The 24,324-nt window shown below is 42.3% G+C and overlaps 1 protein-coding gene across 2 annotated transcripts in view; it reads left to right on the top strand.

Annotated features, from left to right (window-relative positions):
• Nucleotides 1–22,615, top strand: part of LOC109926830 (annexin A13) — a 39,577-nt gene extending 16,962 nt beyond the window's left edge. Inside the window, exons 2-10 of one of the 2 annotated variants that reach the window (XM_048596293.1) lie at nucleotides 409–503; nucleotides 1,061–1,231; nucleotides 2,430–2,463; nucleotides 5,123–5,202; nucleotides 8,935–9,003; nucleotides 9,393–9,494; nucleotides 12,408–12,483; nucleotides 20,574–20,686; nucleotides 21,998–22,615. In XM_048596293.1, coding sequence (XP_048452250.1) covers nucleotides 1,064–1,231; nucleotides 2,430–2,463; nucleotides 5,123–5,202; nucleotides 8,935–9,003; nucleotides 9,393–9,494; nucleotides 12,408–12,483; nucleotides 20,574–20,686; nucleotides 21,998–22,117 — 762 coding nt within the window. In that variant the 5' untranslated portion in view covers nucleotides 409–503; nucleotides 1,061–1,063 and the 3' untranslated portion in view covers nucleotides 22,118–22,615. The remainder of the gene's footprint in view (nucleotides 1–408; nucleotides 504–1,060; nucleotides 1,232–2,429; nucleotides 2,464–5,122; nucleotides 5,203–8,934; nucleotides 9,004–9,392; nucleotides 9,495–12,407; nucleotides 12,484–20,573; nucleotides 20,687–21,997) is intronic. The other variant, XM_048596292.1, reaches the window with a different exon arrangement.
• The last annotated feature ends 1,709 nt before the right edge of the window (nucleotides 22,616–24,324 follow it).

Below are 24,324 nucleotides of genomic sequence, written 5' to 3'. Positions count from 1 at the left end.
GATAAAAGGCCAATCATTTAGGACTGTGAGGAAGAGAAATTTCTTCATTTATAGGGTTATAAACGTTTGGAATTCTTTACCCCCTAGAGCTATGGATGTTCAGTTACTGAGTATATTCAAGACAGAGTTTTGCAGGTGGGAGAATTTACAGATATGGAGATAATATGAGAAGGTAGAATTGGATATAAGATCAACTATTAATTTGTTCTATGTTAGAGCAGGTTCAAAGTGTTGAATGGCCCAATCTTGCTCCTATTTCTTATGTTCCTATGTTTTATGTTCTCTACTCTATCAAATCCCTTAATCATTTCAATTGTACAATCTCTGAATCTTAGTTTGGGGAATGACATAATTTATAATTAGCATCACTATTTAACTCATCCACATGATTTGCTGTTTTACTCTTAGGAACAGATGAAGTTGCTATCATCAAAATCCTTGCAAATCGCACAACAGCACAGAGACAAAAGATAAAAGAAAAATATAGAGCTTTGTATGGAAAAGTAAGTACAACTGTGATAAGACTCAAATGAAACTTAATACATTGATGGCATGATAAATAGATGCTGAGCCAATGCATTTCACATTAAACCATACACTCCTGTTTCACACATTTTGTACCCAAATCTAAAGGAGAGATTTTCACACAGTTGAAGTAAATGGTACAAAGTAAAAATCTATTTCATTCAGAATTGTTCAAGGATTAAATTGCATTTGAATCTTTTTCATTGTTGGGTCAAATCCTCAAACTTCTTCCCTAAAATCACTATGGGTGTATCTAAATCACATGGGTTGCTCCAGTACAAAAGGTCTCTCACCACCATCTTCTCAAGGTCAATGAGGAGTGGACAATAAACCTCACATCCCACTGATGAATTTAAAAACTTGCTTTTCAACTGAGGCTATCCAAGTGCTTGTTGTCCACTTAGCCATCTACCCATAGATGATGGGTATAACCTGGGAGACTGGCAAGTTAATAATGTGATTTAATATTTCCAAAAAATTCTGAAAAGAGGAAAATCATAGTGGAATATCTATTTTTCTATCCTCTTTTCTCTAGGATATGGAAAAAGTGCTGAAAGGAGACCTGAGTGGGTGCTTTGAAAAGACAATTTTGGCCGTGCTAGACCGCCCCTGTGAATTCGATGCCAAGTTGCTGAAGGAGGCAATGAAAGGAGCTGGAAGTAATGAAGAATTGCTCATTGAGATCCTCTGCACACGGGCAAACTCAGTATGCTTGAATTTCAACTATATCTATCAGTTATATTTATTTATGAATATATTGTGACTCCATTAAATAAATTCTGTTTCAGGAAAGACAAAGACCTGCAACATAGGCTTATAGCATCTTATAGCACAGACAAACATCAATCAGTCCATTCTGTCTGTGCTGGCTCCTTGACAAGCAATTGAACATGTACACTCTGACTCTTAACCTATAAGCTTGCAACTGTTCCACGCTAGTCCACAGCCCCCACGCCCATCCCATCTTGCCTTAATGAATTCAGTGGAACCTGAAATTTCAGCCCATTACCTCTCCAGAGATGCTGCCAACTGTGCAGTTTCTAGCTTCTCCTGTTCTTATTTCTGACTCCCAGCATCTACAGTATTTTCTAGTCTAATCCATCAGATGAATAACTCCAGACATAACCAACATTAATAAGCCCTTTATTGAACATTATGTTCAGTTTGAAAGATTCCCATTGTTTGTCATTTTAGTTCTCCGTTTTACACCAATTCTGATTTCAATGTCCTTGGCCTCCTGCATGGCTCAACATTAGCACAAGGAACAGGACCCCATCTTTCAGTTAGGCACTTTACCGAAATCCAACTTAACATTGAATTTAACACCTTCAGCTCTTAACCACAGCACCTGTTCTTTCCTGAATCTTCAATAACTGCTTTTCCGGACCCATTTTGTTTTTCTTTACTTGTTCCATTGCCACCTCCTTCTGCCTTGCACCATCATTCCTTTATCTACTTTGTTACTCTCATCCTCTACTTTATCACAGGCCATTTTTTATTTTATCTGCATGCCTTTTGTTTGCTCTCCTGCAGCAATAACCCTCTCCCCGCATACGTACACCACCCTTCACAGCTAACAAATTTTCCCTGGCTTTGCATCAACTCAAAAGCTGGTCACTTCTAACTTCAACCAGATCTTGTTCAGACATTGACCTGAAATTTTAACTTTGTTTCTGTCTCCACAGAGGTGGTTGACTGGAGTTAAGATACAGTTCAGCCATGGTCTCGTTGAACAATTTGGGACAGGCTCAAGGGGCTAATCATTCCTGTTCCTGTACTGCAAGATGCTATCTGACCTGCTGTGTGTTTCCACCCTTTTCTGCCTTTATTATGTTCATCAAAAACTCTACATGAAACAAAACCTCTGAAGAAATAATTATTTGTCTATTATTATTGCTTTTCAGCAAATTACAGCCATAAAAGAAGCATACAAGCAAAGTAAGTATTACTGCTACTTTCAAAAAAAAAAGCCACTTAGATTTACTAATTAAGTAATTACATTGCAATGAAATACATGTAATTCTGTTAAAATGTCATTAAAATTTCAAATTTTGCTCACTTTTTATTTGGTGCACATGGGAAAAATTCTATTTTTATTTGGGTCAATGGATGTTATATATATCATAGTGCACAAGTATTCTGTGACCAGCTATTTATCCTGGCCCAAATTGCATGTATCAAAAGTAATCAATTTCTGGAAATTACAAAGCTTCCAGTGTCAAGGCTGCCTGTGCCTTTCAGATCACAGTATTGCTGCACAAGGGCAAACAAGTTCAAATGGCTCCAAATTTTACATCATTAATGAGTTAAGATGGTTTATTCTTGTCCTATTACCTTGCCCATGTCTCTTACAAGGATAGATTGAGGAGAGGATTCAGAGGAGATTTTAATGAAGTGTTCAAAGTAACTTGAGGTTGAGACAGAGTAAACAGGAAGAAACTGTTCCCATTGTTGGAATGAGAAACAGAGGGTACATTTTTTTAGGTGAATGGCAAAAGAACCAAAGGTGACCATGCAATGACTGGTTAGCATGTGGAATACCCGAGAGACAGAGTCAATCATGATTTTCAAAATAGAATTTTATAATTATTTTAATGGAAAATACTTGCAAGGCTAATGGGGAAGTTTGGAGGTGAGGGAATTGCATAGTCTTCATCTGTGCTGTAACCATTCTGGAAGTCAGAGATGCTGTTCTGTGATCAATTTTTGATTTACCATTGTATTCTAGATTTGAAGGGATATCAGACTGGGAGCAGGATGTTCGGAAAGTTGGTGGGTGGGAGAAAATGAACAAAATAAATGCTTTACACGATTGCCCAATGAACTTTCTCATTAACTTAAGGAAGAGGAATTCCACCCATATAATCTCTGCATATTCCTGCTTTGGAGTTTTGGAGTATCAATCATGGCTTGCACTATTTCATCAATGTTTTATTTACCATCTAACCTCTAGCAAACCAGAGCTAAACTGCAGCCAGGGATTTTTCACTGTTTCAGTGTAATTGTCTGAGCTGTTTGCTGCGTGACTTCAGTACCCTGGAGATTTGAGTGTGAAAGCACAACAGTTACATTGCTAGATTAGTGAACCATTTACATCTGTGCAGGTGAGTTCACAATCCCACCATGGCAGTTTGCAAATTAGATTCAGTCAATTGAGTAATTGTGGAATAAAAGTTTCATATCAGTGTTGGTGACCATGTTATTTAAGCAAATGACTATTTGCAATTTTACAACATAACCTCCAGATGGAGTGTGCTGATTGAGGGATAAACAATGGTCAATGGAGAATCCCTGTTCTTCAAAGTCATGCCATAGAGTCATTTTCATTCATCTAAAAAGGTAGACAGGGGCTCAGTCTAATATCGCCTCTGAGAAACATCTTTAAACCCATCTAAACATGTCTGTTCTAATATATCTGAGTGGGTGGGGAAAAGTGTAAGAAAATGGTGTGAAATGGGACAAATATATTTGAGAGTTTTGACAACCATGATGCAAGAATTCCTCAATTGAGGGAAAAGGAAGACATATCAATGTGGACAGAGAAACTGGGAGAATGGAATGGAGTATACAGGAAATGAGGTGGTGAGGAAGTGTAGTCAAGATGACTGTGGTCAACTGTGGAATTATAATAGATATTGCTCAATAGCATATCCCCAGAAATGGAGATGGAGAAGTTGGGGAAGAGAAAGGAGGAGTCAGAGATGAACCACGTGAAAGGGAGGAAAGAGTGTAAATTTGAAACAAAATCAAATTTCCAGAACTCAGCAGGAAACGCCAGTAATACAGTCATCAAGATACCGGAAAAAAGAGTGGAAAATAAATGTTCCACAGATCTCACAAAATGGCAGCCACCCAGCTAGGTCCACAGAGCAATGCCTTCATTTGGAGTTCAAGGAGAACTTGCTCAATGTGAGAACAAGTTCACGCAGGCAGAGGAGGATGATGATGGATGAGGACTACTGGATCTCTTTTAACGAAGTAGTGGAAACCCTTCAGAGCACCCTGGTGGGGAATGCAGGTTTAGAGGGATTAGACATCCATAGTGTAAACTAAATGAGTAGGGCCATGAAACTGGAAGCTGTTAAAGTAGCAGAAGGAAGAGGATATAGGTATACAGCGAATAAACAAGGGGAGGAACACACAGAATCAAGAAAGGAAGAAATTTCAGCGTAGGTGTGGTCTTAACTTGGGGAAACTCTACAAATGAAAGGGCACCAACAATTCCTTTTCTTCCACTTCAATTTAGCATCTGGATGGGTATATGAATAGAAGGGGCTTAGAAGGATATGGGCCAAATGCTGGCAAATGGGACTAGACCAGATTGGGATAACAAGAACAGCAGATGCTGGAGTCAGAGATAACACAGTATGGAGCTGGAGGAACACAGCAGGCCAGGCAGCATCAGAGGAGCAGGAAAGCTACATTTCAGATCGGGACCCTTCTTCTAGGTCAGATTGGGATGTCTGGTCAACGTGGATGAGTTGGACTGATAGATCTGTTTCCATGCTGTATGACTGTATGAAACCGTGCCTCTAATTATTTCACATTATATTTAACAGTATTGCATGTGGTAACCCTTTCTCCTTTGTCCTGGCAGTGTATACAAACGATCTAACAATTGATGTTCAAAGTGACACCAATGGCACGCTAAGGAAGTTGCTGCTCTCATTGCTTGAGGTATGGATAAGTAACACATCCAACTCATTGGCCTGATAAATATATAAAAAGATATTTAAAGTTATGAACAGTGCTTTTCCATTCACTGTGCAAATTGATAGTATAAACACTTGACAAGTTAAACATCCAATTAACAGGATAATTCATAAAACTAAAGAGATATGTCTTTTTAAAATTAAAATGGTATTATTTAGAAAAACTCCATCATAATGAACTTGTATATAGCATTGCAATATAGAATCATGGAATTATATTGCACAAAGAAAGTCACTCAGCCAGTGCTTGTGCCAGCTATTTGATATAGCTATCCGATTAGTTTGAATCTGCTGTTCTTTCCCAACAGCCTTGCAGCTCTTTTCCCCCTTCTAATATTTATCCAATTCCCCTTTGAAAATTACCACGGAACTGATTTCACCACATTTTTGGACACTCAGGAAACCTGACTGGAAAGGAACATCATTTATTGATGACCACTAAAATAGAGCTACTACTCGTGGCATACATAGGCTAGTCTCAGCCTGGGACTGACAGTTCTTCAGGCAGTTTATTACATTTTAATTTCGTTTTTGCTTAAAATATTTTTCTAATCAACCTCTGAAGCAGATGGGACTTGAACACAGGCTTCCTGGTCCAGGGACCCTCTTGCACCACAAGAGGGCCCTTTGTGTCTGCGTAGGGCTCAGGTGATGAGTTCCAGCTCGGCAGGCCGTCACCTGTTACCAAGGGAAATCATGACGAGCTCCACAAGGTGATTAATTAGTGATCGCCATGGGTCTTATGGGGGTTATAATAATATTCCAATCATAAAGTGGGGTGGCACAGTGGCTCAGGAGTTAGCATTGCTGCCTCAAAGTGCCAGGGACTTGAGTTTGATTTCACCCTCGGGCAACTGTCTGTGTGGAGTTTGCACATTCTCTGCAGATTCGCTCCAATTTTCTCCCACAGCCCAGAGATATGTAGGTTAGGTGGATTGGCCGTGCTAAATTGTCCATAGTGTCCACAGGTATGCAGGCTAGGTGGGTTAGCCATGGGAAATGCAGGGTTACCGGGATGGGTGGGTCGAGGTGGGATGCTCTTTGGAGGGACGGTGTGGACTCTCTGGGTTGAATGGCCTACTTCCACACTGTATAAATCTATTCTAAAAAAATCAACCTCCATAAAATATATTCCCACATTTCCCTCTCTGGCTCTTTTGCCAAACTATACATATAAAATTGCAGACATTGAAAGCAGTGAAGGAAAGCAACAGATTAGAAAGTCAAAACAGTGTTTCAAAGGGTAAAATAGATTCAAAATTCAGATGTAAGGCAACCAATAAAATTGAGAACAGGACTCATCCGGACTATTCCAAGGTAATGGGGCCACAGGATGAAACCAATACTGATTGATCGAGAGTCGAAAAGTGTGAAATAGTTTCATAAAAGGTCATTTTATGATTCTTAAAACATCCTAGCACTATTGTTACAGAGATAGTGGGAACTGCCGATGCTGGAGAATCTGAGATAACAAGGTGTAGAGCTGGATGAACACAGCAGGCCAAGCAGCATCAGAGGAGCAGGAAAGCTGACGTTTTGGGTCGAGACCCTTCTTCAGAAATGGGGGTGGGGAAGGGGATTCTGAAATAAATAGGGAGAGAGGGGGAGGCGCTTAGAAGATGGATAAAGGAGAAGATAGGTGGAGAGGAGACAGACAGGTCAAAGAGGTGAGGTTGGAGCCAGTAAAGGTGAATGTAGGTGGGGAGTTAGGGAGGGTATAGGTCGGTCCAGGGAGGACGGACAGGTCAAGGAGGCGGGATGAGGTTAGTGGGTAGAAGATGGGGGTGGGGCTTGAGGTGGGAGGGATGGTTAGGGAGGCGGGGACAAGCTGGGCTGGTTTTGGGATGCGGCTGGGGGAGGGGAGATTTTGAAGCTTGTGAAGTCCACATTGATACCCTTGGGCTGCAGGGTTCCCAAGCGAAATATGAGATGCTGTTCCTGCAGGCTAGGGGTGGCATCATTGTGGCAATGCAGGAGGCCCAGGATGGACTCCTCCCAGGAGTGGGGGGGGAGTTGAAATGGTTCGCAACTGGGAGGTGCAGTTGTTTGTTGCGAACCGAGCGTAGGTGTTTCACAAAGCGGTCCTCAAGCCTCCGTTTGGTTTCCCCGATGTAGAGGAGGCCACAACAGGAACGGCGGATACAGTGTACCACATTAGCAGATGTGCAAGAGGGAAAAATGTCTTTGGTAGTGGGATCAGATTGTCCCTCCCCACCCTTATCTGCTTTCCAGAGGGACCACTCTCTCGGTGACTCCCTTGTCCGCTCCATACTCCTCACCAGCCCCACCACCCCCAACACTTTTCCCTGCAACTGCAGCAAGTGCTACACCTGACCCTACACCTCCCCCCTTACCCCCATCCCAGGCCCTAAGAAGTCCTTCCACTACCAAAGACATTTTTCCCTCCTGCACATCTGCTAATGTGGTATATTGTATCCGCTGTTCCCGTTGTGGCCTCCTCTACATCGGGGAAACCAAGCGGAGGCTTGGGGACCGCTTTGTGGAACACCTACGCTCGGTTCGCAACAAACAACTGCACCTCCCAGTCGTGAACCATTTCAACTCCCCCCCAACTCCTTGGACGACATGTCCATCCTGGGCCTCCTACATTGCCACAATGATGCCACCCGAAGGCTGCAGGAACAGCATCTCATATTTCGCTTGGGAACCCTGCAGCCCAACGGTATCAATGTGGACTTCACAAGCTTCAAAATCTCCCCTCCCCCGACCGCATCCCAAAACCAGCCCAGCTCATCCCCGCCTCTCTAACCATTCCTCCCAACTCAAGCCCCAACCCCATCTCCTATCCACTAACCTCATCCCACCTCCTTGACCTGTCCATCCTCCCTGGACCGACATATCCCCTCCCTAACTCCCCACCTACATTCACCTTTACTGGCTCCAACCCCGCCTCTTTGACCTGTCTGTCTCCTCTCCGCCTATCTTCTCCTTTATCCATCTTCTGTCTGCCTCCCCCTCTCTCCCTATTTATTTCAGAATCCCCTTCCTCTCCCCCATTTCTGAAGAAGGGTCTCGACTCGCAATGTCAGCTTTCCTGCTCCTCTGATGCTGCTTGGCCCGCTGTGTTCGTCCAGCTCTACACCTTGTTATCTTAGCACTATGATGTTTCTTGAATATTGACCAGGTTATTAGGTGTCTTTCCCCTGCTGTATTTCGAAATTGTGCCATGGAATTTTCTACATCCACCTGAAAAGGTGGCAGGGCTTTAGTTTAACTTCTCACCTAAATGTTTACACCTCTGACAATAAAGCATTCCCTCAGAACTGCATCACGTTTCTGTGTAACTTGAACCTAGAACCTTGTAACTGATAAGTAAAATTGCTACCAACAAAGCCATGGTGGACACTATCAAATGTAGAGAATGCAATACAAATTGGAATGTGAATAATACTTAGATAATCAACCAGTAATTAAAAGATATGATTAAAGCCTGAAGTTGTTGAAATCAATGTTCAAACGAGAGGATTCATGCTGACACAGCAAGAAGATTAGACAATGGTTCTGATGTTTTGGTTCCATTTGCACGGACCACATGTTCCCTGTGTTATTCACTAAAACAACCCACGTCTGCCACCTATCCCAACTTTATAGAGTAAATGTACATTGAACATTTAAAATATATGCTAAACATATAGCATTAACTTGGCTAACATTGTTGGTAATTGCCAAAATACAGGCCGACCGAGATGAAGGATTTGAAGTCAATGTAAACTTGGCTGAACAAGATGCAAAAGAGCTGTATGAGGTAATTAAACATAATACAATCCAGCTTATGGACATTTTTATTGGGACATGGGTATCACTGGCAAGGGCAGCATTTAAGAGTCAGTCACATTGCTGTGGGTCAGTACTCAGACCTGAAAAGAACAGCAGGGGATACAGGTGAACCAGATGTGTTCTTTATAACAATTGATATTAGTTGCCGTTACTGAGACTAACACTCAGTTCCAGATTGAATAATTGAATTTAAATTTCATCAGCAGCCATGTGGAATTTGAACATATGTACCCACAGTATCCGCCTTGTTTCTGGATTACTGGGCCAATGATACTAACACTAAAACTATATCTCCCTTTCTATGATAAGGCATTATTAGTGATCACTTTCAAATTAAAAAATTATTACTATTTACAGGCTGGAGAAAACCGCTGGGGCACAGATGAACTGGCATTTAATAACGTTTTAACAAAAAGAAACTGCATGCAGTTAAGAGCTACTTTTAAAGCCTATGAAACAGTAAGTATCAATCTGCTGTGTCAGTTGTTCCAATTTACCTTCATATAAAACCAGTGACGACTTTAGACCGAGGCAACACAGCCTTAAAATGAGAGCTAGGCCATTTAGGAGGGAAGTTAACACTTCTTCAAACAAAAAGGGCCATTAGGAGTAATAAGAAAAGAAATAGATACTCAGTTAATAACTTTTAAATCTACAATTACCACTATATTACCTCCTCCCTCCTGAATATCTGGCATTTGTTTCCGGGTTGTTAAAATTGGTACAATCTTCATGTGACTGTGAAGAGCAACTCTTAGACAAGAAATTTGCGCTTAACTGTTATTCCCACTGGAAGTGTTCATTGCTATCTTAACTTTGAACTGTCTGACCAAAAGCAAAATTGGAATATTCATTGAGAAATTGCTGCTGGAATCAAGTTGCTGTCATGATGGTTCTGTTAATTATATTTTTTCTGATCATTCACAAGTCTTTAAGCATAAAAACGTTGGCTGACACTCCATTGCACTACTGAGGGAGGGCTGCCCTGCCAGAGGTGCTGTTGTTTGGATGTGATACCAGATCCCTAGTTACCTATTTTGGTGGATATAAAATATCCCAGGGCACTATTTCAAGGAAGAGCAGCAGAGTTCTCCCTAGTGTCCTGGCCAATATTTATTTCTCAATCAACATCACAGAAACAAATCATCTGGTCAAGATCATATTTCTGTTCATGAAAGCTTGCTGTGCCCAAATGGCTGCTGTTTCCCACAATGCCTAACCTCAATAAATATATAATTGGCTATAAAGTACTTTGAGATGCCAGGTCGTTTTGAAAAGTGCTGTATAAATGTAAGTCTTCCTTTTATTTTATCCGTTCATTATCCATTATTTGAGCCCAATAATTATTGTATAAATTTGCTAATGTTAGAATGACAAATATTGCAACTGGTGCAAATCTGAGCTAAAGATAAAAAATGCTAGAAATACCTGGCAGGCTGGGCAATATTTGTGGCGAGAGAAACAAAGCAAATGGCTAGAATTTTCCCATTTTCAGTTCAATTGTTTGGTCACCTGAGATTCATGACACCCAGTTCTCCATGGCTCGGAGTGACTTTCCAGACTTCCAATCTTCACCTCATTCATTATGCAACCACATTCTTCACTGCCATAGCTGAGCAATCAAGTGACAGGACAGGCAGAAGCAAACTACTGGCCTCATGCTTAAAGTCCATCACTTTAGACTCTGCAAGATAAGAACTGGCCATCACACTGTGGTGTTCGACCATTATCACTGATGGCCCTAAAAGGCAAGTTAGCTCCCTACTTTGTGGTCGGGCACCTCGAGACGGTGGTGGGTGGAGTAATGGAGAGGAGAGCAGTAATAGCCAGGACAAGATTTTGGCAAACTGCTACCACCCTGCAGCCCGAGGGTATCAATGTGGACTTCACAAGCTTCAAAATCTCCCCTCCCCCCGACAGCATCCCAAAACCAGCCCAGCTCATCCCCACCTCCCTAACCATTCCTCCCACCTCAAGTCCCACCCCCATCTCCTACCCACTAACCTCATCCCGCCTCCTTGACCTGTCCGTCCTCCCTGGACTGACCTATCCCCTCCCTAACTCCCCACCTACATTCACCTTTACTGGTTCCAACCCTGCCTCTTTGACCTGTCTGTCTCCTCTCTACCTATCTTCTCCTTTATCCATCTTCTATCCGCCTCCCTATTTATTTCAGAATCCCCTTCCCCTCCCTCAATTCTGAAGAAGGGTCTCGACCCGAAACGTCAGCTTTCCTGCTCCTCTGATGCTGCTTGGCCTGCTGTGTCCATCCAACTCTACACCTTGTTACCACTAGGTATCTGCTAGTTACTTGATGTTGAGATAGTGATTTTTTATCCTTGACTTATTTCCCTGACTTTCTCACCATTGCCCATGCCATATCATGCTAGGGGACAAGAAAAATCCCCCAATTGTACCATGCCAATGTTCTTTCCTCAGAATTAAGAAAAGATAGACAATGTAATAGGTTTAAGTAAGTAAAAGTTGGGGTGGGGGGAGGGTAAAAATGGAAAACAGAAAGGAGTCCTGAAGAGTCATTCGACTCTTTCCTGCTTTCTTCCCACAGATGCTGCTGGATCCACTGAATTTCACCAGTAATATCTGTTTTTGTTTTGGTACAAAAAAGAAAGTCTGTGATTGGATAGAAGACAGAGATGGTTAAATATCAAAAGAAATGATAGTGCAAGGTTTACAAATTTGTCCAACATTAACCCTTTCCATTGCTTTTACTGTAACTATTGTAATGTAGAAAATAGGGCAGCAATTTGCACACAGCAGTTTCCACAAACAATAATGAGAAGATGACTGAAATAACTCCACAGAGGCCAGTATCCCAAAGTCAACCTTCATTTACACGTGGAGAGTCCTTGACACTAATTCAGTTCGTACAGAGCCAGCTCTCAGAGTGAACAGAACTTCTGACACTCCTGTTTATATCTGTCAGCCAGGATTCCCTGATTGGACCAGATTAACAGTCCCAATTAGGGAACTCATATTCTGTGACGCCCACCTGCCTGACCTCAAAACAATCATTACAATGATAATTTGTTTTAATGACATTGATTGAGGAATAAATATTGTGCAGGATGAACAATCTAAGTGCTTTCCACCTAGTGCCATGGGATTGCTGACATCATCTGGGAGAGCATCTCATTTGAGAGACAGCACTGGCACCATTGAAACCCTCCCTCAATACCATAATGGTAGAGTGAAGCTGGATTTATTGCTCAGGTCTGTAGAGTGGGATATGAACCCACACCCTTTTGACTCAGTGAGGTTGTGTATTGAACTGGAAGTATAGTATAATTACTGACAGATTATCTAACAGAAGCTGCAGCTATACTTTCTCATTCTCTTAATTCTCTTATTTAGCTCTATGGTACAGCCATTGAGGAAGTGATCAAAACAGAAATTTCGGGCGATTTGAAGAAGGCCTATCTGACAATCGGTGAGGTTTTATTAAACAATGGTAATAATTTCGACCATTACAATTCAAATACCATGTGTGAAATGTATTTAATTTTCTACATTCCTTAAAGAAATTTCAAAGTTGTTGGTGCATTATCACATCGAGCAAACAGCCTGAAAGATCAATGCTCTGTGATGCAGAGTATCAGCATGAGTCATGCAGCAGCACAACAAGAACAGAAGAAGGCTATTCAGCACTTGAAGCCTGTACATCCATTCAATCAGAGCTGTATGTTCTCTCTGTTTGCAAGTCTTGTTTTTGTAATCCTTAATGCACTCACCTAGCAAAAATCTAACTATACCTTTGCTACTGCTTGGCTGTGTTGTGTTGACCATGACCATTTGATCCCCTAAGATATGGTTTTATTAAGGAAACAGCAGTTAAGCTCAAGGATGACTAGATGCTTTCCTCCTGATTTTGGAATAATTTATTTGTTTGCATTTTTAGTGGCAGACAAATGATTAGAGGATGTCGTTTGATGTACCAGAATTATCTAGATGATTCTTCAAACATTAGACTTGGATAGTCAAGAACAAGTGAAATATTCAGAAGTAATTTGTAATTTTAAACTCATTGTGATTATAATCAAACTCACTGGCAGGGAATATAAACCATTGATTGGAATGTTGGTTTTACGTCTTTCTGATATTTTACAAAGAAGCATGTAAATATCTCGTTCAAACCATTGGTCCATGCAAGTGTTCATGATCTGCATGAGTCTCTTCCCACCTGCTTCATCACACACTATTGACATTATCCTTTTATTCTTTTCTCCCTCATGTATTTATCTAGCTTCCCCTTAAACACATGCTACTCAATACAATTATTCCTCGTGCTAGCTAGTTTCTCTCAGAAGGTGGTTAGTGTGTGGAATTCTCTTCCACAAAGCAATGGAGGCAGAGTCATTGTATATGCTTCAAGACTGAGTTAGATAGATTTTCTTATTAATTATTATTAAGGATATGAGGCACACACGGGAAAGTGGAGCTGAGACCACAATCAGATCAAAAGCAGACCAGACTCAAAGACTGAGTGGCCTACTCCTATTCCTAATTCTTGAGTTCTTGTAAAGAAGAACTGGGTAAAGATATTTCTCTTAAGAGGGAATTCTCAACTTTGAAGTATATAAAGCTGAAGGTACAACTGTCAAAATGATTCAATCAACAGTAAAAGCTGGGAAAGAGTAAAAATTCTGAAACTTCCTCCCTAACAGCACTGTAGGTGTACTTGTATCACATGGATTGTAGCAGTTCAAGAAGACAGCTCACCAGCACCTTCTCAAAGACAATTAGAATGGCCATTACATGCTGGTTTTGCCAAAAACACCAACAGCCCATGACAGAATAAAAAAATCTGTAGTTAAAAAGGAAACTATTTGGCAGAGAAGGAGTTAGCAAGAACTGCAGATGCTGGAGTCAGGGTCAATACGGTGTGGAGCTGGAGGAACAGCAGGTCAGGCAGGATCAGAGGAGCAGGAAAGTCGAAGTTTCGGATTGGGACCCTTCTTCAGGACTGGGGAGGGGGAAGGGATCTGGGAACTAAAACGAGGGAGGACGGGTGGGTCTGGGGGAAGTTATGTGGGATGTTAATAGGCGGATGCATGTAGGGAGTAGTGGGGATTGGTCAATGGGATGGGTGGGGCAGATAGGTGGGAAAGAAGATGGACAAGTTGTGTCAGGTCAAGGAGGCGGGGATGAGAGGGATGTTTGGACAGGGGATGAGACTGGGGATGGGGAGATTTTAAAACCAGTGAATTCTATGTTAAGGCCATTGGGCTGTAGGCTTCCAAGGCAGAATATGAGGTGTTGTTCCTCCAGGTTACGTGAGGCATCATTGTGACACTGGTGGAGGCTCAAAATCGATTTGTCACCCAGGGAGTGGGAGGGGGAGTTAAAATGGTTGGCAACCAAAAGGTGTTGTTGATTATCATGTACAGAGCACATTTGCTCCACAAATTGGTCACTGAGTCTGCGCTTGGTCTCACCAATGTAGAGGAGGCCACATTGGGAGCAACGGATACAATAGACCAAGTTGGAGGATGTACAGGTGAACCCCTGTCAGATATGAAAAGTTTGTCTTGGGCCTTGGATGGAGGTGAGGGGGGAGGTGTAGGGGCAGGTGTAGCACTTCCTGTGGTTGTAGTGAAAGGTGCCAGGTGTGGTGGGGTTGGTGGGGAGTGTGGAGCGGACGAGGGAGTTACAGAGTGAGTGGTCCCTATGAAAGGCAGATAGGGGTGGGTAGGGAAATATCTCTTTGATTGTGGGGTCAGATTGTAGTTGGCGGACTTGGTGGAGGATGATATGCTGGATGCAAATGTTGGTGGGTGGTATGTGAGGACCGGGGGGACTCTGTCCCGAATTGTTGGGGGGAGAGGGTTTGAGGGCAAAAGTGTGGGAAATGCAATAGATGCGGTTGAGGGCATTTTAAATCAATGGAGGGGGAATATTGCAGTCCTTGAAGTAGGTGGACATCGAGGATGTCCGGGAGTAGAACACTCCATCTTGGGAGCAGATAAAGGTGGGGGCAGAGGGATTGGGAGTAAGGGATTGCATTCTTGCAAGGAGGATGGGTGAAAGGAGGTGTTGTTAAGATTGCTGTGGGAGTTGGTGGGTTTGAAATAGATGTTGGTGCTGAGATGGTTACCGGAGATGGAGACAGAGAGGTCCAGAAAGGGAGTGAGGTGTTGGAGATGGTCCAGGTGAATTTGATATTGGAATGAAAGGTGTTGCTAAAGTTGATGAACTGTTCAAGCTCCTCATGGGAGCACAAGGCAGCACTGATACAGTCATCAATGTAGCAGAGTAAGAGGTGGGTGAAGGTGCCAGTGTAACAGCGGAAGAGGGACTGTTCCATGTATCCTACGAAGAAGCAGACATAGCTCGGACATATGAGCGCTCATAGCCACCCCATTAATTTGTATGAAGTGGGAGGGGTTGAATGAAAAGTTGTTGAAGGTAAGGAGAAGTTCCATTAAGTGGATAAGGGTGTCAGTGGAGGGGGACTGGTTGGGCCTGTGGGAGAGGAAGAAGTGGAGGGCTTTTAGGCCATCTACGTGGAGGATACAAACGTACATGGATTGGACATCCAAGGTGAAGATGAGGTGTTGGGGGCCAGGGAAGTGAAGTCTTGGAGGTGGTGGAAGGCGTAAGTGGTGTCCCGAATGTAGGTGGGGAGTTCCTGGACGAGGGGGGAAAAGACAAAATCGCGGCAAACGGAGATGAGTTCAGTGGGGTAGGAGCAGGCAGAGTCAATGGGATGACCGAGGCAGTCAGGTTTGTGGGAAGGAGATGGAAACGGGTGGTGCAGGGTTGGAGAACGATGAGGTTGGAGGCTGTGGGTGGGAGGTCACCTGACCACAATTTGGTTACGTTTACTTTAGCGATGGAAAGGGATAGGTATATACAGCAGGGCAAGAGTTATAGCTGGGGGAAAGACAATTATGAGGCGATTAGGCAAGATTTAGGATGCATAAGATGGAGAAGGAAACTGCAGGGGCTGGGCACAATTGAAATGTGGAGCTTGTTCAAGGAACAGCTACTGCGTGTCCTTCAGAAGTATGTACCTGTCAGGCAGGGAGGAAGTGGTCGAGCGAGGGAACCATGGTTTACTAAAGAAGTTGAATCTCTTGTCAAGAGGAAGGAGGAGGCTTATGTAGAGATGAGGCGTGAAGGCTCAGTTAGGGCGCGTGAGAGTTACAAGTTAGCCAGGAAGGACCTAAAGAGAGAGCTAAGAAGAGCTAGGAGGGGACATAAGAAGCCTTTAGCAGGTAGGATCAAGGAAAACCCTAAAGCTTTCTATAGGTATGTCAGGAATAAAAGAATGACTAGAGTAAGATTAGGGCCGGTCAAGGACAGTAGTGGGAAGTTGTGCGTGGAGTCCGGAGAGCTAGGAGAGGTGCTAAATGAATATTTTTTGTCAGTATTCACATAGGAAAAAGACAATGTTGTCGAGGAGAATACTGAGATACAGGCTATTAGACTAGACGGGATTGAGGTTCATAAGGAGGAGGTGTTAGCAATTCTGGAAGGTGTGAAAATAGATAAGTCCCCTGGGCCTGATGGGATTTATTCTAGGATTCTCTGGGAAGCTAGAGAGGAGATTGCAGAGCCTTTGGCTTTGATCTTTATGTTGTCATTGTCTTCAGGAATAGTGCCAGAAGACTGGAGACCAGCAAATGTTGTCCCTTTGTTCAAGAAGGGGAGTAGAGACAACCCTGGTAATTATAGACCAGTGAGCCTTACTTCGGTTGTGGGTAAAGTGTTGGAAAGGATTATAAGAGATAGGATTTATAATCATCTAGAAAGGAATAATTTGATTAGGGATAGTCAACACGGTTTTGTGAAGGGTGGGTCGTGCCTCACAAACCTTATTGAGTTCTTTGAGAAGGTGACCAAACAGGTGGATGAGGGTAAAGCAGTTGATGTGGTGTATATGGATTTCAGTAAAGCGTTTGATAAAGTTCCCCATGGTAGGCTATTGCAGAAAATACGGAGGCATGGGATTGAGGGTGATTTAGCGGTTTGGATCAGAAATTGGCTAGCTGTAAGAAGACAGAGGGTGGTGGTTGATGGGAAATGTTCATCCTGGAGTTCAGTTACTAGTGGTGTACCCCAAGGATCTGTTTTGGAGCCACTGCTGTTTGTCATTTTTATAAATGACCTGGATGAGGGCGTAGAAGGATGCGTTAGTAAATTTGCGGATGACACCAAAGTCGGTGGAGTTGTGGATAGTGCGGAAGGATGTTGCAGGTTACAGAGGGACATAGATAAGCTGCAGAGCTGGGCTGAGAGGTGGCAAATGGAGTTTAATGCGGAAAAGTGTGAGGTGATTCACTTTGGAAGGAGTAACAGGAATACAGAGTACTGGGCTAATGGCAAGATTCTTGGTAGTATGGATGAGCAGAGAGATCTCGGTGTCCATGTGCATAGATCACTGAAAGTTGCCACCCAGGTTGATAGCGTTGGTAAGAAGGCATACGGTATGTTAGGTTTTATTGGTAGAGGGATTGAGTTTCGGAGCCATGGGGTCATGTTGCAGCTGGTGCGGCCGCACTTGGAGTATTGCGTACAGTTCTGGTTACCGCATTATAGGAAGGATGTGGAAGCATTGGAAAGGGTGCATAGGAGATTTACCAGGATGTTGCCTGGTATGGAGGGAAGGTCTTATGAGGAAAGGCTGAGGGACTTGAGGCTGTTTTCGTTAGAGAGAAGAAGGTTAAGAGGTGACTTAATAGAGACATACAAGATGATCAGAGGATTAGATAGGGTGGACAGTGGGAGCCTTTTTCCTTGGATGGTGATGGCTTGCACGAGGGGACATAGCTTTAAATTTAGGGGTGATAGATATAGGACAGATGTCAGAGGTAGGTTCTTTACTCAGAGAGTAGTAAGGGCGTGGAATGCCCTGCCTGCAAAAGTAGTAGACTTGCCAACTTTAAGGGCATTTAAATGGTCATTGGATAAACATATGGATGATAATGGAATAGTTTAGGTTAGATGGGCTTCAGATTGGTTTCACAGGTCGGCGCAACATCGAGGGCCGAAGGGCCTGTACTGCGCTGTAATGTTCTATGTTCTATGTTCTATGAGGTGATGAGGTTACTTGATGGTCTGAGAGATGATGGTTTGGTGGTCGAGGTTGGGGTCATAATTGAGGGGAGTGATGGGAGGAGGTTGGCACCTAGCCTCGGCAATGTAGAGGTCAGTGCGTCCCCTTTATCCGTGGGTTTGATGGTGAGGTTGGTGTTGGAGCAGAGGTTGCGCATTCCATTGGGGAGAGATTGGAATGAGTGAGAGGGCTGAAGAGATTGAGGTGTTTGATGTCACACGACAGCAGTTGGAGATGAAGAGGTTGATGGAGGGTAGGAGCCTTGGGGTGGTGTCCAGGAGGATGGGGTTTATTGGAGGCAGGAGAAGGGGTCAGCAAAGGGTGAGTTGGATTCCTGATCAAAGAAATAGACACAGAGGTGGAGGTGGCGGAGAAAGAGTTCGACATCCAAATGTGAACGGAATTCATTGATGTGTGGGCACAGGGGAATGAAGGTGAGTCCTTTGCTGAGGACTGAACATTCATCCTCAGTGAGGGGGGGAGGTCTGGGGGGGTGGGGAATTTGGCAGAGAAGCTGCTCAGCAATACAGACTGGGGAGCTGCCAACACAATAGTCAGGTATCATCATGCCGATAGTGGATGGAGAGTGTTCAGGCACAAAAAGCAGAGATAGCTAATCCACACTTATCAGCAACTGCGTAATCATCTTGACAAGAGTACAGAGGCACTCTCATTAGGAATGGGGACAAAAGCATGCTCTGAAAAGGACATTCAGGCACTGTAGGAAGTGCTAAAAGATTTCTGAGCATGATAGGTAGTAGCTCGGAGGAAACATCGAGTAATTGATCGGAGGGTTTTCTCTGGAAAAGAGAAACTGAGGCGTAGCCTGATAGAGGTCTTTAAATTTATGAAAGTGTTTGTTTAGAATAGACATAGAGGAGAAATTTTCACTTGCTTTGGGGAAGGGGGTGGGTCAAAAATAGGAAACATAACTATTATCGCTTACGACAGAGCTTGATTATTGCTGAGAAGAGAGACAAGTTGCTAAAACATTTTGTCTTGCACTCAACAGGACAAACTCAAGAATGCCAAGTTTCAAACAAGCACAATGATTTATACTACTCCTATAGTGTAATTTTTTGCTATTGCTTGAAATTTGGCATTTTTGTGTTTGTTCTGATAAGTGCAAGATGATCAGCTGTGGCGACGTGAATCTCTTTTCAGCAATGTTCAAAGTCACAATATAAGACAGTCACCCATAAATTCCATAGGTATTTCAGGAGAGTGGCAAGAATGTGAAAGTCACTTCTGATGAGGAGTTGGAGTGATTTGGTGGAGGTTCCTTCCAATAGAAAGCTAGATAAGTCCATGAGGGAGATGAGAGAGAAAAGAATAAAAGGGTATGCTGATAGACTGAAAACACAAGAGGCTGATGATTCCAATTGCAGGGAAGCGATAGGGAAGTGCTCTCAGATGAATGGAAAAGTTCCCATGACACCGTTTTGAAGCAGAATCAGTGGGGTTCTCCCTGGTCCTAGTCAATGGTGATACCTCAATTACACCGGGCGGCACGGTGGCTCAGTGGTTATCAGAACCAGGGACCCAGGTTCGATTCCACCCTCAGGTGACTGTCTGTGTGGAGTTTGCACATTCTCCCCGTGTCTGCATGGGTTTCCTCCAGGTGCTCTGGTTTCCTCCCACAGTCCAAAGATGTGCAGGCTAGGTGGATTGGCCATGCTAAATTGCCAGTAGTGTTCAGGGATGTGTAGATTAGGTGGGTTATAGGGGGGATCGGTCTGGGTGGGATGCTTCGAGTGTCGGTGTGGACTTGTTGGGCCGAAGGGCCTGTTTCCATACTGTAGGGATTCTTTGATTCTAACCTAAAGATAGGATTATCTGGACATTATTACATGGCTATTACTGGGATCTTGTTGCATATAAATTGGCTACCAAATTACAACAATGACTACAAATCACAGATACTTAATTTTGCTTTGGAATATTCTGAGATCATAATCAACACTATATAAATGCTAATTTATCTTTTGCAATTGCACATGGCAATAGAGGTTTAAGAAGGAATTCACCTAGTGTACAGCCAGCGTCTTCAGACAGTTTTAGTTAAAGGGGAGGCAGTGGCATGGTGGTAATGTCATTGGACTAGTAATCCCAAACTCTAGGCTAATGTTCTGGGGAAATGGTTTTGAATCCCACTATGGCAGACAGTGAAATTTGAATTCAATAAAAATCTGTATTAAAAAGCTGGAATATAGCACTAGCCTAATAGTAACCACGTAACCACTAATGTCAGTTACGGAAGGAAAACTGATGTTCTTACCTGTTTTAGCCTACATGTGACCCCAGACCCACAGAAATGTAATTTCTCTTAACTGTTTTCTGGCCAGTTAGGGATGGGTAATAAATGCTGGCCCATCCTCAGTGTCCACATGCTATAAACAAATAAAACAGAAGTATGAACTGTCAAATTCCTAACTTTGTATTGTTCCATTTATGCCCACCAGCTCAATGCACAAAGGACTGTCAGGCATATTTTGCCGAGGTGTTACATGAGGCAATGAAAGGAGCAGGAACCAATGAGGACACATTGATTCGCATTGTGGTATCTCGCTCAGAGGTAACATGGAGAAACATTTTGCCTTATTTATAGCAGAAATATGGAATACTTATGAGAAGAGCTTTCATTGGCCTATATGCAAAGTCCTCATTAAAATGTGAACTATTACCAGTTAAATCAGTCAGCAGGAAAATTACCAACAACAAACTGTGAGCAGATTCTTCAAAAAATAATAAATTGACTTCTGATTCTTGAATACCAATGTTTTTCGCTTGAGCTTCCAGTTGCCTGTCATTTTAATTCTCTGCTTCACATTTATACTGACCTCACTGTCTCTGGCCTCCTGCCCTACTCCGATGAATCTCAAAGTAAGCTCGAAGAACAAGACCTCTTCTTTCAATTAGGCGCTTTGAATCCTTCTGGATTTTACACTGAGTTGAACAAATTTCAGAGCATAACTTCTGCCCCCTTCTGTTTCAGACAGCAGATGCTAGTCATGTTTCTGGTATTGCTACTTACAATCCCTCTAGTCACAAATTTCATTTCTTTACTTGTCCCATTGCTGTCTCATTTTGCCTGCACCATCTCCTGTCTTCCACAGACATTCACACATTATTTTCTTCCCACTCATTGACTCTGTTTAAAATCTGTTATATCTCAACATTTTTTTAGGTCTGATGAAAGGTCATCAACCTGGAATATTAATGCCGTTAATCTCTCTCCATAGATTCTGTCTACCTTGTTGAGTATTTTCGGAATTTTCTGTTCATTCCAGATAATTCTCATGCTGAGTTGTAAAGTCTGTTAATTATTCAATCATATGTAGAGAGGTATTGTAGATGTCAGCATACTAGTCAACCTTTGAAGCCCTGAAAAATCCCTCTAAAATGGGGATTGAATTACACACTGAGTACAAAACTGAAGCACTGGCATGGGTTTGAATAGTCTCCAGTTTGAAACATGATAAAAAAGTTCCAGTAATTCATATAAATTTAATTTGACACTGTTTATAAATTAATTGTACAAATTAATCCCCGTTTTCACACTCTGGAGGACAAACATTAACTTTACTTGTTTTCTCTTTTTCTTTATAACTACCTGTGGAAATTCTTACTATTTGTTTTTAAATTCCTAGCTCCTCTCATATTCTGATTTCTTCCTCCAGATTTACCTTTTAATCATTCTCTGCAATACTTTTTAGTCTGATCAATCATCTCACCCACCACTTATCCTTATGGTACTGATATGCTTTTTGCTTAAGCTTTCTGTTTTCTTTACCATCTTCAGTTATCCACAAATGGTATTTATAACAATGTTGATAGGCTTCGTACATTGTATTAAAAAACTGAATTTAATTTCTTTCTCTGACAGGTTGATCTTCCATCCATTAAGGAGAGGTATCAGGAGATGTACAAGATATCTCTAGCAGAAGCAGTCAAATCTGAGACGTCTGGTGATTTCCAGAAAGTTCTGCTGGCCTTGATAAAATAAAAGGCAATCAATCCTGGGACACTGTTTGAATCAATAGGTGTCCCCTGTTCAGTAACATGCAATGTACAAGCCCATGTTGCTTATAAGATTTGAAATGGGCATCAGTATGATACTAACATAAATTATTGCTTTCTAAAAAAATTGTGAAGTTATTTCTTTCGGGGAAAAATAATGAACCAATTAGAACAAATACTTGAAGGGTACTTTCATGAGATATGAACAGAGACCTGAAGGGTGGTACTAGTTGAATAGCTGTACTAAAGAATCAGCACAGGCACAATGGGCCAAATGGCTTCCATTCTATACCTTAGAACCAGGTATTTCAAATCATTCATAGAGTCTGATTTGTGGTGGCAATGTACGTGTTGTCGTTTAGAGTCATAACAAGGTAGAGGCTCTATGTTTCTTTCCATCACATGGCTGACCAGGAATCTCTCCTGTTCTTACCACCTGCCATTGTTGTGTATTGGAAGAATTTGTAAATTGGTAAAAACTGAAAGAACTGCAGATGCTGGAAATCAGAAACAAAAACAAAAACTGCTGGAAAAACTCAACAGGTCTGGCAGGGTCTGAGGAGAGAAATCAGTGACCTGAAATGTTAACTTTGATTTCTCTCCACAGATACTGCCAGGCCTACTGAGCTTTTCCAGCAATTTTTGTTTTTGTTTTGCAAGTGGGTTCTCAATCTGCTTGGCCACTTTATGAACACACTTTTCTTAGCCATCCAGTCCTTGGGTGAGACTGAATCCTAAAGTTTTTGGCTTAGGGGCAAGGACACTACCCACTGCACTATATGACCTCTGTTTAGAAGCAATGTACATCAATTCAATTGCTTTCCATTTTAACAGCATTAATTGTAATGTTTTCAATATTTGAAACTCAATGTTGTGTATAACTCAATGTTGAGAAAGACACACAACGCCATATGGTACATCAATAAGAAGCATAATGTCCAATGCAATATTGGTTCCATAAGTTTAATTTGCTTGAAATTCTGAAAAATGTTTGAAACCTCAGTTCACCTCTAGGACAGATTACTGTTTAAAGGGAATCTGTCTTCTGCTCAGTTGATAACACAGTCATCTCTATGTCAGACATTTGTAGGTTCAAATCCCAGTCCAGGGAGTACCCATATCTAGATGGATATTCCAGTATAATACATAAAGCCAAGGTCCCATTGGCCTTTCAAATGGATACAGAAGATCCCATGATGCTATTTCAAAGAAGAGCAGGAGAGTTCTCCATGGTGCGCTGGCCAATATTATTCCTTAATCAATATTGCAAAAACAAAGGATCTGGATTTTAGTACTCCGCTGGTTGTGGAACTTGGCTGTCTGAAAATCAGCTGTCGCATATCCTACATTACAGTAGATGCCATACTTCAAAATTCATTGGCTGTAAAGTGCTTTCAACTGTCTCGTGGTTTTGAAACGTGCCATTGAAATGCAAGTCTTCCTTTCAGGGCCAAATGCAAATGCGTCCTGCACATCTACAATGGTGTCCAGCTTCAACCTACTTCCAATTTTCCCACACAACTTAATCGTGCGAGGATGCAAAGATGGCTGTGTCAATGCTACATACTGACGCAGTATGAGGCATTTTTATGAGACTGAGGAGAAGAGTAAAGTGAGCTTTATTCTGTGATTGTCCTTTTTTTATTTTCTCTGGCCTCAGGCTGCTCAAATTTGAATGTGTTTGTGCAAAATGGGAAAAGTGTACCATTCTTTAATCCTAAATGTACCAAATGTTCAGAACTCAGAAAAGCTAAGAGATTTTAAAAACTTGTTTGATTGTTGACTTTGTTGAAAAGTTTCTACTTTCTTGGATGACTGAAGCTCCAGCAAAAGCTCAACATCATCCTGTACTAACCAGCATACTTGATTAGCACCCTGTCCACCACCTTCAACATTCATTCCCTTCACCACCGATATTGGAATCATTGAATCCCTAAAGGGAAGAAAGAGGTCATTCGGCCCATTGACTCTGTACCAAACCTCCAAAGAGCATCCCACCCAGACCCAGCCACTCCAAGCTATCCCCATATTTACAATGGCTAACCCATCTAGCCTGCACATCCCGGGACACTATGGGGCAATTTCCCATGGCCAATCCACCTAAACTGCACATCATTGGACTGTAGGAGGAACCCGGCGGAAGCCCATGTAGACACTGTCCAAATAGACAGTCAGGCAAGTTTGGAATCAAAC

This window comes from Rhincodon typus, chromosome 4 (assembly GCF_021869965.1).
Source record: "Rhincodon typus isolate 14 chromosome 4, sRhiTyp1.1, whole genome shotgun sequence".
Classification (NCBI taxonomy): Eukaryota; Metazoa; Chordata; class Chondrichthyes; order Orectolobiformes; family Rhincodontidae; genus Rhincodon; species Rhincodon typus.
The sequence above is the reverse complement of the archived record's forward strand: the minus strand, read 5'-3'. Positions and strand labels throughout refer to the sequence as shown.